Genomic DNA, 16296 nt, shown 5'->3' on the forward strand with positions numbered 1-16296 from the left:
CAACTAGACTATAATGATACATTTTCCACAGGGATAAAATAACAAGATCAATTTCTAGTGGCTGTGACTGAAACATTCATGGTTGTAACAGACTGTACTAATGCTCTCGCTAATGCCACTTTTCTTGAGCATCAAACATGTAGTTCAGCTGTACTAAGAGCAGATTTAGGACCCATCAGATCATCAGGGATCAATACGCCTTTTATAGTGATGAGGAACAGCTTAGACAGTCTGTAAATGGCTTTTGTGTTTTAGGTGTGAGTAAGCTGGGTGTATGTTTTTCAAGGGTTCATGTGTCAATCTTCACTTAACTGTGAATGGTGGATTTAATTGGTAAGTCTGACCTCCAAGAGACTGCACTTCAACCGCTTCGCCACAGGAGGGCAGACCACTCACAGTACTTCAGTCTCAGTAAGATGAGGACAGGACATGCTCAGACATCAACACCACCAGCAGTGCTGGGACTTATGAGGTAGTTAGTTCAGTGTCAGAACAGCAGTGTTGAGAACCAGGACAGGAATCTACATAACTCTGTTTCGGAATGATTATGCTGACAGCATTCCGCTCTGTGACACACACAAACTACTCTAGCTGGTTTAATTTTAGTGCTAATGATGAGAATCATTGAGCTTTGGCTGTAGGCTTCTAGTAGCAAGCATATGGGTGCAGCAGCAAGGACAACCCTCTTTTTCAAAGGGAAGAAAGATTGACACCAGAGGTGTTAATTTGTGTGAATGCAGGCTTAAAGAGATGGAATGATACGAGGAAAGAATGTGACAAAAAACATATTGATCTCTTACTCTCACAGCAATCTTGACTTGTGATGCAAGGTAAAACAATGCCATTATATGGACTATAGGAAATTATAGTAGTCTTTACAGAGGATAAAATCTAAATCCCAATTTTTTGGCAAACAGACAGACTCGGCAGCTTAATGCAACGGGGACAGGGCATCCTCTTTATCAGCAATGTTGGGGCCAGTACAAGAGGGAGAAAGCACACAACCTCTCACATTAATATACAGTTTAATTTAGTACTGTTGTTGCTTCATTGACATGACATTTAATACAGAAGGCACTTACAAAAGGTTAAATTATAGATGTGTTATAAACATATCAATTTCTTGATTTAAAAAATCCGCTAAGAACAAAATGGCAGCAACTTGGCAGGTTCTTAATGTACATATCAAAGTGAAATCTACAGACCTAAAATCTACATACAATAAAAACATGATTTTAAAACAATTGTCATTTTAATGCCCCTACAAGTTTTTTTAACACACATATATATAATTTAAGTAATTTTAAGTACAGAAAGCATAAAAAAAACAGAAAGGTAGTTTCACTAGTCAGTGGTTCGTTTTACATATTAGGCTTTGTGGTTTCTGCATTGTATAAGTCCTGGTACATCTCAATCAGGCGAGAGGCTTCCCTCTGGCCTGACAGCAAAGCACCATGGGTAGTGGAATAGTATTTTCTGTGCGTGGCCTCACCAGCAAACAGCACCTGCAGAGGCTGTACAAACACAGCAGGGAGAAGAGTGGAAAGGGGAGGGAGGGCAAAGGAGAGAATATTGAGGAGCAGTTGATTATCAGGAGCAAGGCAAAGAGATGTGTATGAAAAGCAAAATGAATCCTCAGAGAAAAGAGAGGGGGGTTGTTTTCAGTTAAGGATGATTAAGTTTGTATTCTGTTACATATGAAGTACAACATCCACTAAGCTATTTTCAGCTTAAGCACCTCTAGAGGAAGACTGCTTTGCTCTTTCTGTGAGGTCAGGCTGTTCCTTTCAGAACCGTAATAGGCCACAGTGCGTTCCCACCTCGCTAGGAAGCCACAGAGCTGGGCCGCCTCTCCACTCAGGTTACAGGCGTTCCACTGGCAGCCAGACCAGCATCCCAGACCCACCACACTATCTGATCCCCTTAGACATACTTAGCAGGCCCTCGTATGGATGTCAACAACAGCCTTCCTCTCATGGCTCAATGACAGACATGTAAACATCAACAAACACCAGCCAGAGAGTTTCTTCACAGTAGCTTCTTTCAAAAACTGAAACTATTTTTTGCCATTCTTTCCAAGGAGAAATGTAGTCTCACACTGTATAGGTTAATCTTTTCTGACACTCTTTGAGTTGTTTGTGTCCTTTATAAAGTGTTCATGGTGGTGCTTACCGGAGCCTTGGTGCTTTTGGCGTAAGGCAGTGGCATGGCCAGCCTCTCCACGTCTCCGCCGCTGGAGCCGACGCGGGTGAAGGAGTACGAGCCCCGGATGTAGGGCTTACTGCCCCAGGACGAGCGCAGGATTCGCCGCGGCTTCGGAATGTTGGGGTTCCCTATTGGGGTTTAAAGAGGGGGAAGAGTGCAAAGCATGCGGTCAGAGTCCAAGTCCAAGTTCGAGTCAGGGCACATGAGGCAAAGTCAGTTGCTGATCACAGTAATGGCTGTGTGTGCATGGAGAGAGATTAGGGCCTCTCTCATTTCAATAATTTTTCTATCATGTTTGGCACATCCCACTATTCTGCTGAGATTTCAACCATGCAGCCGTCTCCCTCCCTCCCTCCTCTCTCTCTCTAACAGTGGAGGAGGGGGATCTTGCGGAGCAGTAGAGAGCATCGCAGGTGTCCCTTCTACTCCGTCCAAGCGAGAGACTGTCTGCCAAGACCCAGTACTTGGCCAAGAAACTCCCTCATAGCCAGACAAGAGCCTAGTAGCAATATTGCCATAAATTTCATCACACACACATACACAGACACATATACACACTCATGCACGCGCGCACACACACACACACACACACACACACACACACACACACACACACACACACACACACACACACACACACACACACACACACACACACACACACACACACACACACACACACACACACACACACACACACACACACACACACACACACACACACACACACACACACACACACACACACACACACACACACACACACACACACACACACACACACACACACTTCACTTTAATGAACAAAGCTGCCTGCTAATAAATAATAAACACGCTAGAAACCAAGCAGAGAGCTCTTTCAGCTTGCCTGGAGAATAGGGCATGTTATCAGGTCAACATATCAATGGCCTGAGCATGCATCAGGAGCCCTCAACCAGTCCATGACCTATCTTGCAGATCCCATTACCCAGTCCGCCTGCAGCTCTGAGATGATATTTAGTAACTGCTCAAAGAGGCTTCCAACTCGTCTCCGATCTCAACGATTACTCTTTGGATCAACCGAGCTCAGCCATCCAGCTCCCTCTCTGAGTCAAGATGGGTAAAGAAGGGGCAGTCAGCTCATAAGGAGCCATTGTACTGATGGATGCGTTAGAGGCAGGGCTGTTTCATCACACACCTGTCTCTCCACTCTCTGCCCAGGTGAAGTGAATGTGAACAGAGAACCATGGGCAGGCAGTAATCCAAATCCAATTTCAGGCCACTAATTAAGTGCAGCCCCACTGGCAGGGGGAGTCGTGGGCCGGGCCAAGGGGATAGCAGTGATGAGTCGGCCCCAGAGGAGGATTACAGCGGCCTGACCTACATCACAGACAGCCTGCCACTGCACTACAGACCACTCTGACCGCCTAAGCCTCGTGTCATTGGCAGGCTGACTCCCTGGCCTCTCCATTCAATAAAGACAATGAGCGGGGGGGTGGGGGGGGGGAGGAGGGGAGGAGAGGCACAGGACCTTGACTTCTAACCAAGTGATGCCCAGGGGCTTTCACTGCTGACCTGCATGCTAAGCTATGAGCTTCCCTAAAGCCATTACTTTACAGTAACCTTCCTCAGCTCTTTATGCTCCCATATGTGGAGCATTCTCTCTTCACAGTGATGTATAAAGCCCATTCACAAAGGAAGAAGGGCATGCTTGTTGATGGGTGCCTGCCTGCTTTGAGGGGGGAGATAATCTGATAATCTAGTCACCACCCTGACTCCAGTCACATCTGGTCTCTTTCACAGTTACAGCACTCTTGGACAACCTCATCCATTTCTACGGTTTCAACGTGAGACAATTACAAAACCTAAATGTGAATTCTCATCATATCTGAATTATTGCGTTGTGGTCGTATGCCTCGCGCAGATGTCAATGTCTGGATGACATACATGTGTGTGGAGTTGCAAGGAATCTAACCAGTTGAAGTTTTAGTCATATGTTCATAACAAATTTGAAGCACGTGCCTCAAGGCATTCTTGAGATATACCTGTAGCGTTCACACGAATGGGACTTGGGACTTCATAGTCACAGTGACCTTAAACTTTTACCTTTGACCTTCAAAATCAAATTAGTTCATCTCTGAGTCCAATTGAACATTCCTACCAAATTTGAAGCACGTGCCTTGTGGAGTTGAGATATTGAGATATCAAGTTCACGAGATTGGGATGGACAACTGACAACTGCAAAACATTTCACTGGTGTATTCACTAGCACAGAGGCATGAAAACATATGCATGCATACAGCAGAACTGTGACTAATGGTTTATGTAACCGTGTTATGCCCAAGGCAACGGCTATAGCAAAGAATGAAAGCATGCATTTCAAATAGAATTTGATGTTTTCTGTGAGTTTTACAGCCTGCATGACAAACTGGGAACCTGATAAGAACACATTAGGATTAGGATATTCATTAGCAAATTAAACCAGCGTTTCACCCCGGTCTAGTAAACAAAGTTCTGAGTGAGTCATATGTGTATAGATACGTCCTGAGGCATTTAGTAATACATGACTCAACCTGCAAATACGCTTCATGTGCTAAAAGGCCTCTCTGCCTTCAGAGAGGCTGCGATGACATCATTTCCTCTATCTAGAGGCCCACGAGTGGAATTACACCAACATGACTCACCCACTCTGCCGTCCACCATCTCAGACAACTCCTCAGCTCACTATTGTACATTGTGGGATAATTTTTTATTTTTCTCATTGAATGTTTAGTATGCCTTATATACATGCAGTGAAATCTAATTGCCATCTTCTTACTCTGACTCTTGTGTTTTCTGAAACTCCTATGTTGGAATGTTTTGACTTAGGAAAGTTAAGATAACCCCTGTGTCACCGAACTGTGGGTAACCCTCAGGGTCGTAAACATTTCTTATCTCTGTTAAAATACCAGATGGTTGAGTGATCACTGGTGGGTGACAACTTGTGATTTTCCGTGGGTAAGGGTATAAGAGTTGACTTCACCCACAGATGTGTGGGCTTGTTACTTTGACATTTCATGTGGGTAACATGCTCCCGGCGTCGTGAATAAAGCTGCAGTCTCACACCAGTTGTCTTGGATTAATTTTGACCACAACATTTCAATGGTGGTCTGCAGTGAAAGGTTGTGGAAGATTGCAGCTTGGTTTTTGTTTATAGCGAATATCGACCTGGAGTATCTATCATATTATTATATGGATAGCTACCACCTGTTTTGTACATGTAAACCGTTCATAGTGGAGAAAATAAATACAATTTATTTATTTATTATTACATATATATATATATATATATTGTAATAATAATAATATGTAATAATATATATATATATATATATATATATATATTACTATTCATGTCGACCTTAATGAGTATTGCTTTTTAAGATGTCCTTTCACTGTGTACTGCAGTGCTGGTGCTGGCAGTGATCTATACTGGTGTAACCATGGGAATGTTTTACTGCATAAGCACATGATGAATGAATCTCATCACTGGCTGACAGGTAGATTGAATAATTAGCTGAGTATATAAGATACAATAAAACATCAGCATATCTGAATGTTGATATATAACAGCTAAAACCACTATGTGGATATAGTAATTTGATCCCTGTGTATGTCATCTTCTAATGTGAAATGTGAGAGTGTCATGGTGTTGTTGAGGGAACATTTGAAATGCCATTGAGATGGTTGACATTTACAACCTCGGAGACAGTATATGTACAGCTGACTGGCTGCTTCACTCAATAAATAAGATATTAGGTAAACTCCATTGGAATTAAACAACGCGAGTAGTCACTTGCCCCTTGTCTGTTTCACAACACTTATGCCTATAAATAACCATTAAAGAGCTGGTCCGGCAAAACTAACCCTGGAACACACAATATCAGAAGTAGAAGACCCCTTCTGTCCCCTTTGAGAGCAGTGTGCTGCCCCTCTGACCTGTGAAGGTGCGCAGCAGCTCGGTGCAGGTTTCGGCCACGGTCTCGTCGTCGCAGCGCTCCATGAGCAGCGCCTCCTCGCCGCAGATCCAGCCGCTGAGCATGTAGCCGTAGCGCTCGGGCGGGTACAGCACGTCGAAGCTGCAGATCTTGCGGTACCAGAGCTCCTGCGGGTAGGACAGCTGCTCCAGCTGCGCCTCGTCCTCCCACACAAACTGGATGCTGTTGCACTCGGGGCTCCAGAAGGGCTCGTCGAACTCCAGGAAGATCTTGTCGGTGGTGCTGATGCCCAGCTTCTCGATGGCCTGCACCTTGTCGCGGGGCAGGCCGGGCGAGAAGAGCGTCTCGTGGCTCTTCTTCAGCACGCCCAGCGAGGCCGTGACGATGATGTGGTCGGCGGGGAGGCGTTCGCCGTCCTCACACTCCACGTGTGCGGGCGCCTGGCTGGGCCAGCAGTCCCGGTTGTGGTCATGCTCGCGCTCGTCCTGGGTGATCTCCTCGGCCTGCTGGAAGCTGTAGTTCCAGTGGATGCGGCGGACAGGCTTGCCCCGGCGGACCATGCGGGACGGAATGTCCTGGGCCAACAGCTCCACCACCTGCATGAAGCCGCCGGGAATGACGTGGTGGGCACCCGGGATCTCCGTCCACTCACCAAACTCACTGAGCGAGACCTCGTCCATACTGGGGGAACTGCTTTCACAGCTTTCCACCTGCATGCGCGCACACACACACACACACACACACACACACACACACACACACACACACACACACACACACACACACACACACACACACACACACACACACACACTTCAAACATATGTGTGATACTTAGGATTTTACTCAAAAATTACTTATCGACACAACCACTGGATAAACAAAGAACCAGGATGTTTAGGGTGCTTACTAGAAAATGGATGTTTATATCACAGGATGCTTTACTGTTAGTAGAGAGACAAAAAAACAGACATGGAAGAAAACTGCACGTAAACACGATGAACAACATTAATCGCACATCCCTGTTTACATATTTATCCCGATGGACAATCTGAACAATATGCAGCACCTTCCTGTTGCTGTTGCTGCTCATCACTAAACATGCCCAGAGGAACTACAGTGGCTTACTAGAGAAGCTGCTCTCGTCACATTCACTGGTATTTATTTACAAGACCAAATACCAGAACTACGCACAAGTATGTGTGATTAAAAAAGTAAAAAGACTCATGATGCAACATGCATTCTCAGATGTAGGACAAAGGTTAGATTTTTTTAAAAAGGGAGAGTCAGTGAAACTATGGGGGCGAATGCAAATTGAGGTAATTGCTCTTGTTGATCGTGCTCTGACATCCTGGGTGTGTAATATAAGGGAGGAATTCCTCTCCTAAATTCTTTCATATTAACCGATCAACTCCTATTCAATGCCGGTATTAGACTTACAGGAAGTGACATCAGAGCTTCAATATTTCTCATGCTTGTAAACAAAAAGCAATTTTTCCTAGCATGACACAGGTAGGCATGACACAGCTTGTCATCTTTTTCTTCCATAGTGTAACTGATCAATATAAAATATTGTATATAAGCTTCAGTTTTAGAGAGTGAGCGTCACCTTGAGGTACTGTTGTAGCATGGAGAGCTTGAGTTTCTTGGTGCTCTCTGAGTCGTCAGGGTCCAGCATGATCTTCCTCCGCACAACATCACGCGTGAAGATCCCCACACTGTTCTGACTCTCAGCCCCAACAGGCTTCCCATTCTGGAAGAACTCCTGAGTCAGCTCATACACCTGACACACACACACACACACACACACACACACACACACACACACACACACACACACACACACACACACACACAAAAAAGCGAGAAAGAGAGCAGGAGAATGAATGAGAACGCAATAAAATTCCTTTACTCTACTCCTTTACTTTCCAAATATTGATCAATGACTGATATCAAGAAAAAACATACCACAAACTGTACACTGAAAACAAAGCACACATTGTTCACAAGAGAAGACTGAAAGCATGTGCAAAGGGAAAACAAGATTTGAAATTCCTGATTTAAGCACGACCAGCTTTCATAACCCAGATCAGGCTTTGCAGACCTGTAAACAAGTAGCAAAGCTGGGTGGCTCGAACACACATTATTCTCAATGACAGACCAATCTGACCTCTACAGCTACGCTGTTCGCCTCATGAAAATCTCATGGCTGATGGAGTCACAGCTGAAAAGTGTTCAGCGTGGCTGTAACCCACTGTGGGAACATGATTTGGAGAGTGGTAATGCTGAGCTGAAAACTGAGAAATTCAGTTTCTGGGGCAAGTATGGTTGTCACGTGAGGTGGTCACGAGACTGATTGAGCAAGCTGTTCCATGGAAAATAAGTAAGGCCAGAGGTCACTATAAGTCAAGACGATGTGGTCGGAAAAAAAGGGATCTGAAGCTAGATATTATTAGCTGAGTTTAGGCATTTTTCTCACAGAACACACCAAAAGTGAAAAGGCAAAAACTTTTACCAGTGACTTTTCAGCAATTTGTCATGTTCTGATTTCCATTTTTAATCAACTGGTCATGCTGATATAAGTGATATTCCCTGCAAATGTATATTCCATCTAATTGTGTTAGAGTGTAATGTATATGTCGGTGTGCTGTTGTACTGAAAAGAACTCCTTTGTTGATGGAACTAAACCACATGAACTGAAAAATTATCACCTAGGAGACCACACCACTGACATGTCTGAACAAGGCTTTTTTATTGTCTAGTCAAAGCCTCAGACAATAACCAACATTTAACATCATGGTGGAGTCCAATCTAATATCATATTCTCTTTACATCTACCATACACAAAACAAGGTTGTCAGTTTCAACTGGTTAAGTAATCACAAAATATGTTTAACTGCTATTGTGACATATTGCACAGCATATGCACGAAGATAAGTTAAGATAAGTAAGGTATAATAGATACGTATTTCCACTAAAGTCTGACAACAATAATGTTCATGCTTTATGAAATATATACTGTAGATGGTGAAGATATGCTTGGTCTTGATCATGCAGTAATAACACCATGATTTGCTTTGTGCATGGAATAACAGGGGTTATGACATCAAAAGGATTGACCCAGCACCAGAGGTGAACCTGCTAGTTCAGATCCACACATTGAGTCTTGTCAGGCATAAAGATGATCTGGCAAATGTGTCAGGACAGCTCCCTGATGCCACAAGAGGCGACCCCATCTGTGGGCATGGATGCCACTGGATGATCACAGTTACCTACAGTAAAGTAAGTGGGCCACATGCAACATCCTGTGCTCCGGGGATGGCATGAAAGGGTTCTAAATTCTGCAGTGCATCACAGCAGATGCGTCAGCGGATGTCAAAGCGAGCTAAGACAGAGGGCACAGCAGTGCCCAGTCAGGCCCTGGCTACATGGTGCCAGCGGGAGCAGGTGAGGTGCCATGGGCACGAGTTTCAAAGGCCTGGACAAAACACAGACCCAGTACTTATTTGTAAAAAAATTGACATGAAAGGATGAAACTGTGTGCTGATGTTAGCCAAAAGTCTGTGATGAGTTGCTGCAAACGTCAACTAAGTTTCAACAGTTCTCTTTTAAAATAGATATAAACTAAAAAGATGTTAAAAGACATTTGCAACATACATTTAGGCCAACACAACTATGCAGTACCCTCAAGGCCAACACACACTGGCGGCAAGTGACGCCAAACTTTAGAACTCCATTACTTTTAACAGAGCAGAGCCCACTGGTGGCGTCTGACACGCACCGATGCCAACATTTAGAAAATGTTTCTATCTGTTAAGTGTCAAATCCATAGATGCGAATGACATCGCCAGTGTGCGATGGCCTTCAGAAGACAGTGATGATTGCAGAGCTCAGTTAATGGCACAGCCTGCATTTCTATTTCAGTTAACTTTTTGTTCATCACATTGCTCCCTACAGTCCCCTAGTTGTCCGTTCAGTGTGTGTACTGACACATTGAATTGGTGTTTATACAGTCCAGTTGAGCTCCAATATCAACAGTGTTTCACCAGAATCACAGACTGCAACTTTGAACAGCAGCAACAGATTCACTTCCCACTGTATAAGGGAACATGCCTCAACCAAACTGTATCAAGTGTTCTTATGCACTAATAACTGGTGAACACCCTAACCTCGTTGTAAAGGTCACTGAACTCCTCCACCAGGTCCTTGGGGATCCTCTTGCCATTGTTGATCTGGTAGTGTGCCACCCCGTTTTTGGCATAGAGGCTGATGCGGCCAACACTCCTCTCCTCGTCCGTGGTGTGCTCCAGGAGACCGCTGTCCTTCGCAAGGTGGTACACTGGGTTGCCATTGGCGCCATGGATCCAGGTAGCTCCGAGTTCTAGAATTGCGTTACCTGTGTGAAATGTGTTGTATTTCATTTAGCAAACAAACTGTAATACAGCAGTTATTCGCAAGTACTGCAACACTATTATCTCTATGGCCTGTAGAAACTCAACATTGGCCGTTTACCTTAAAACAAGGTGTAAATGAGTCTTACAGCCAAGCAAAAACAAGGGAAGATCATATGGAGGATGATACCTTAATGACTACAAATCTAAAATAAATAAGGCACTAATAAGTTCTTCTGGCACTATCTGCTTTTATTTATGTTCCCTTACCGTGCTGAATACTTTGCACTCTGCCCCCAATTCGGTCAGACGCCTCTAGGACCGTGACATTGGTGAAGCCGTTCTCCAGTAGGGTTTTGGTAGTAGCGAGGCCGGCCAAACCAGCGCCAATCACTACTATTCGTGGTTGTCGATGTCGTCGTAAGCCACTACTAAGGGGATCATCAGTGCTGTCTGAAGATATTTCACAACTTTGCATGCCGTCCAAGCTCCTCTTCTAGTGCGTCTGAAGAGGAGACAAAGAAGAGGGGAGATGAACACAAACAATACAATGTTTTGCTTTCTTGTCAATGCGCTTTACCACATGCACAAACAAATGTATTTAACGGTAAGTGCTTGCTTCAGTGGGTCAGACTCACTCCACTGACTCTAGTCTATATTTCAAAGGGCCGCAGAGCACACAAGCCCCCTTTTCCAAACAAAGCCTTTATGACATCGATACATTCTGACACTCCAGATTAAGCGATTTAGTGCTTGGCTTCACTCAGACTGTGTGGGCCTGTTCCTGTTAGGCCATTGCCCTGCCAACACCAGAAGTGGAACTTCCAATGCAACAGCAACCTCTTCAGGAGCATAAACCAATGCATCAAAACACAATCCATCCCATCCACATACAAATGTGTAACAACATACAATAGTGTATTTCAGTAGTGCATTTTTAGTATTTTCAAGTGAATTTCTGCTGAAGAAACAAAAATGTCCAATCATTTGTTTCCAGGACTAAACCTTAAGCCAGTCTGCATCTACTTGTTTTTCCAGAACTCTTTCAGATTATTTTGCCACCTTGTTTGAGTTTTCCAGGACATGAATTAAATGTACTATCACTTTGCTGCCACCATGTTAAGAAAACAGGATGTCAAAAACATGAGGACATGTCCTCAGTCAACTTGTAGGCTGCAATCTGTAAACTACACACATTATGGCTGAAAGAACTGATGTGGAAAATATAATCTTTCTTCCAAACAAAGTAACAAAATAACAAAAAACAAGACATAAATGACAGGGAGGCTCTCCCCCCTATTTATCCTAACAAGCTGAAACAAGCTATCTCTCTCTCTCTCTCATTCATACACATCTGAGCAGGAGAAAAGGCATCTTTGACAATTCACAGGCAACAGAGCAGAGAGGTTCATGGTAAGAGAAAAGGGGAAGAGACATAGTGAGCTTAACTAAGACTAAACATGTCTCCGTAGGCCCCTTCGATCATTAGAGAGGTCTCCGTAGGCCCGTCAAGAGAGGTCCACCCATGCCACTCTTCCCTGCCTACCCCTATCCTGCCGCTGAGCCCAAACCATCACCACAGCAACACTGGACACATGGCAGCACACACAGACATATGGCATGGAGCCTTGTCTCTGTCTCTCTCTCTCTCTCTCTCTCAAAGACATACTGGACTATTAGATGGATGCATTAAATTAATAAACAGGCTTATGACCATAAGCTGGTCTGTGTGTAGCTGTTTACGGTATCATCACTAAATGGACAGTCCTGAGCATAACTTAAAGATAAGGGCTTTGTCTAATCCTTCCAGAGCACTTCATCATAAATCAACAATTAGCAGATCAACACTTCAAGCTCATAATGAAAAAATACTTAAGTACACATTGTAATGTTCTCCTCCAGGCTAGCTATTTCAACCCCTTGGTGTAAAGTTTCTGGAGCCAGAAAAACCAGTCTTTGGTGTTAAACAAACCCAAGTTTCAACAAATCCGGGTAGAAGGAGATTACCTTACATGATAACAACAACAATTAACCACCTGAGGGATCGTAAGAATAATAATGCTTGGATTTTCCATTTGCAATACTGTCATTTATTCATGCTCACTGGCAACCTTATTCAGGCTGACCCACCACCAACCATGAATTATAAATTTCTAGAACCAAGGCTTTGGACGAAAAAGTCAAACACGAGACCCATTTCTAATAACAATAATCCTCTATATGCGACTGTCCTCATAGGCTGAGCGTGCAGGTAGGCTAAGAGGGCTGGTGTCAACGGTGTCCTTTAATGTGTCTCGGTGGCACTCAGTAGCAAGGCAGTAGTGATGGCTGTGGTGGTTTTGGGTGACTGATGACCACCTAACAGAGATTACATTACATTTGGCATTTTTAACCAAAGCGACTAACAAGTAGTACAATAAGAATAAGTACATCAGTGAGTGCTGTTTTTTAAACAATCAAGAGTCAGTTTTAGTCAGGTGGTAAGTGCTAGGATCAGCAAGACTAGTTGTAAGTAGTGCTACGAGAGTAGTTATCTGAAGAGCTGGGTCTTCAGGAGTTTTTTTGAAGATGGAGAGGGATGTCCCTGCTCTAGTAAGAACTGGTAGTGAGTTCCATCTCAAAGGCACGCTTGAGGTTAAACAGACTAGAATATGTAACAGTTAACAGACACCTGTAACATTTAACAGACACCTTTGGAAACACTAACAGGATATGCTCTGCTACCCTCTCTCTCTGACTCTCTGGGCCAAGTTCTGCTGTACCGGTTCACTCCAGAGTCCTGACTCTGGCCAGCATCTCATCTGGGACCAGGCAGAAGACAACCACTTTTTACAAAGTATGTGGAAGGAGTTGTTTAATATAAAAAAGGTACGTTTCCTTCATTCTATTCATTCCTTCAAGGCAAAATCTGAGTATACAAGGAAGGCCATGGCAGACCAGGAAAGGGAAATAACAAAAGAGATAAAGAAACAGCATATTTCCTTTTATTCTTCCCCACTGACACCCTACAAGGTAAAATACCTAAAATAGACCCATTTTTTGTCCCAGAAACATTCGTAGGGCACCACTAAAGCTTTTTTGAAGAGGTCTTAACTCTTGACCCATGGTCAGTATTGGCTGAAAAAATCTATCATAATGTCATCCTAATATTTGCCCATTACAGACTTTTATGGAATGATCAGTTGTCATCAGAACCATTAGGCTATGTTTTCTATTAGTAGCATAATGATTTTTAAGATAGGCTAGGCTACAACTGCCGGGTTTGGCCACATATCATTAATTGTTTTTTGCAATCGGCTCCCTGCATACTGTGTACAGTAAATGAGTAAAGAGTATTATCTCTCTCTCTCTTGCTCTCTCCAGATTAGGGGGGTGGAGTGGGGGGCTAGCATGACCTAGAAACTACAACCTACATACTCCATACGCCCTTTATATAGGCTACTCTGGCTAGAGTAGACAAAGAGTGGGCTATTGTTGGTTTATCAGAGTAGTAATGGATTCTCTCTTTTATGGCATCCAGAAATGCAGTCATCGTGTGCTTATGGGCGAAATAAACTGAAAATCCCCTCATATCCCACCGACACTGTTCTAGGTAGTTTGTGTGTTTAGTCTAAACCTCGCATGAGGGTGCGACTGGTGCGATGTCATAGTGAGGTCGTCACCTGTGTGAGCGCGAGGATGACTGTGTGGGGTTGCCTAGTCTATGACAAAACTTAGCGGATCCATAATTAATATAGTACAGTCGCGTAAGAGTAGAACTATGCCTAATTATAGGCTATGAGATGTGCAAAAGTAAATCTCAATAGACATAGCGGTCATAATTGCAGATATACCACTGTGGCAAATTGAACCATATGAACTAAGGACGTTTAACATTTTGGAAACAGTAGGCTAGGAAGATACCGCTTCAGTCAAAGAAATCTCTGGCTTACTTCTCCAAGTTCGCAAAATAGGCACAAGAGGTAATATCGCCTATAAAGTCGAGTCATCACAACTGCCACGTAAGTTGTGTTAGTACAGAGCAACCCAGATTTAGACAATTCAGTTTAATTAATTTGGTTAGCATGACAGAAAATGCCATGGACGAATAACCCTTTGTCGTCACAAACGCAGAAATAAAGAAGCATCAGCAATAATTATTTTCACAGCCGGTGAGTCGTGTAAAGTTTTCATTGAGTCTGTCAGAACCTTCGCAGTCAGTCAGTCAATCTTCACAGTAAAATAAGTGGAAAACGTATAAGCCCATTGAAACTTAATTACTGCCTTGGCGTAAGCTGCTCATCTCTAAAATCGTAATTTTATTTAACACACGATATTTAGTTGCATAAATAATGGCAAGACCTAACCCTCTCAGCTTGGAATACACCAGGCTATTTGATGTTTACATGGGGTATCGGTTAATACAGAAACATTCTAGGCGACCATGACACTAACACGGAACGTTCTTAAGTAACATAAACATGACTGTAAAACGGCCGTTACCTGACTCTGTTAGTCCTCAGCTTTACACGTGAGTGTGGCTCTCGTCCTTTTGTGTTTTCCTTGTCTCCGGCTGCGCTTTGTATTTATGTGTGCCTTGGAACCAGAAGCAGCCAGTTCCCTATTGCCGCTGCCTCCTTATTGAATAATTATGAGATGTGGTGACGTGTACGGATAAGACCAACCCAGTGCATAGCCTGAGCTGAGCTGTGAATCTCCTAAGAGCTGTGTCAAGTGAATTACCAACCGGTACTGGTGCGCCCAGCAGCGCCTGCCACATCAGAACTTCTTTATCCGAAAGTTCATCAGAGAGTTCTGTAGAGTAGGCTATTCGGTTTATCGGTGTCAAGTGACAGAGCCTGATTATATCAGCCAATACTTGCAGGGTATTGTAGTTTTGATCCTTTGTGTTGTAATCGAAGTTTTGACAGACCCAAGCAGGTATCACTAAAAAGTATTAATGCGTAATCACAACGTGCCATAGGCTACTCTTTATATGTCTTTAGACACATGATAGGACTATCTGCTTGCTTTATTGTAAAAGTGTTGCATATTTGTAACAGTGTTGCATTTGGAAAGGTGTTCTACGTGGCTGGATGTATTCCTGGCACAAGCACATTTTGTCATATTTTAGCATGTAGCCTACACATTCTGCATACGTTAAAGATAAAAAAAAAAGACATCAGGCTACCTAGCTTTATGATGTAATTGCATTATAATGACTAGCCAAAGTGATATTTGGCATGTTAAATCGCTCAGAATATGCTTTAAAAGTGTTAAGATTTCTACTTTCAATAACTGTTAATTAATTGAGCATAGCCTACTGTACACATGGTCAAAGTAGCCTAGAAGTCTAGACGCGCCCCTAGCGGCAGTCTAGCAACTCTCCATTAACTTGTGAGCTCTAGAAATCGAAACTAAATCTGGCATTGAAATCGTGTATAGAGTCGTTTGTTGGGCTTAACATAATGATTGATGGCAGAGTTGCAACGGTTTGGCTTGAATTCCCTGCTACTTGAAAACAAATATCCTATTGCGTCCTATTGCGTGCAGAGGGAATTTGAAAGACAACTGATTATCCCGACCCTCGGACTGAGCACTGCGAACGGTGAGTGCCCAGACCCTACATTATAATGTGGGTCTGGCTCACCAGGCTATGGTCAAAGGTCTCTAAGAAGACAACCTGGTTTATGGTTACCTTTGACGTAATAAGTCCCAGGTAATTTTCAAATAACTTTTTCTTTTTCCCACTCTTTGTAAGATAT

At 43.5% G+C, this 16296-nt stretch overlaps 1 protein-coding gene across 1 annotated transcript; it reads right to left on the bottom strand.

The window, feature by feature from the left end:
- Positions 1 to 1008: 1008 nt before the first annotated feature.
- smox (spermine oxidase) lies at positions 1009 to 15290 on the bottom strand. Its single transcript, XM_076294725.1, has 7 exons — positions 15035 to 15290; positions 10823 to 11057; positions 10331 to 10557; positions 7771 to 7944; positions 6163 to 6871; positions 2173 to 2333; positions 1009 to 1514 (listed from the first exon to the last, which is right to left on the bottom strand). Exons 2-7 carry the CDS (start codon positions 11028 to 11030, stop codon positions 1362 to 1364), a joined length of 1632 nt encoding a protein of 543 aa, XP_076150840.1. The 5' UTR covers positions 11031 to 11057; positions 15035 to 15290; the 3' UTR covers positions 1009 to 1361.
- Between the last annotated feature and the right edge of the window lie 1006 nt (positions 15291 to 16296).

Source organism: Alosa pseudoharengus, unplaced genomic scaffold (genome assembly GCF_046254945.1).
Source record: "Alosa pseudoharengus isolate Yale_2024_CS ecotype anadromous, Long Island Sound unplaced genomic scaffold, YU_APseudo_1.1 YU_APseudo_1.1_scf_2, whole genome shotgun sequence".
NCBI classification, from domain to species: domain Eukaryota; kingdom Metazoa; phylum Chordata; class Actinopteri; order Clupeiformes; family Clupeidae; genus Alosa; species Alosa pseudoharengus.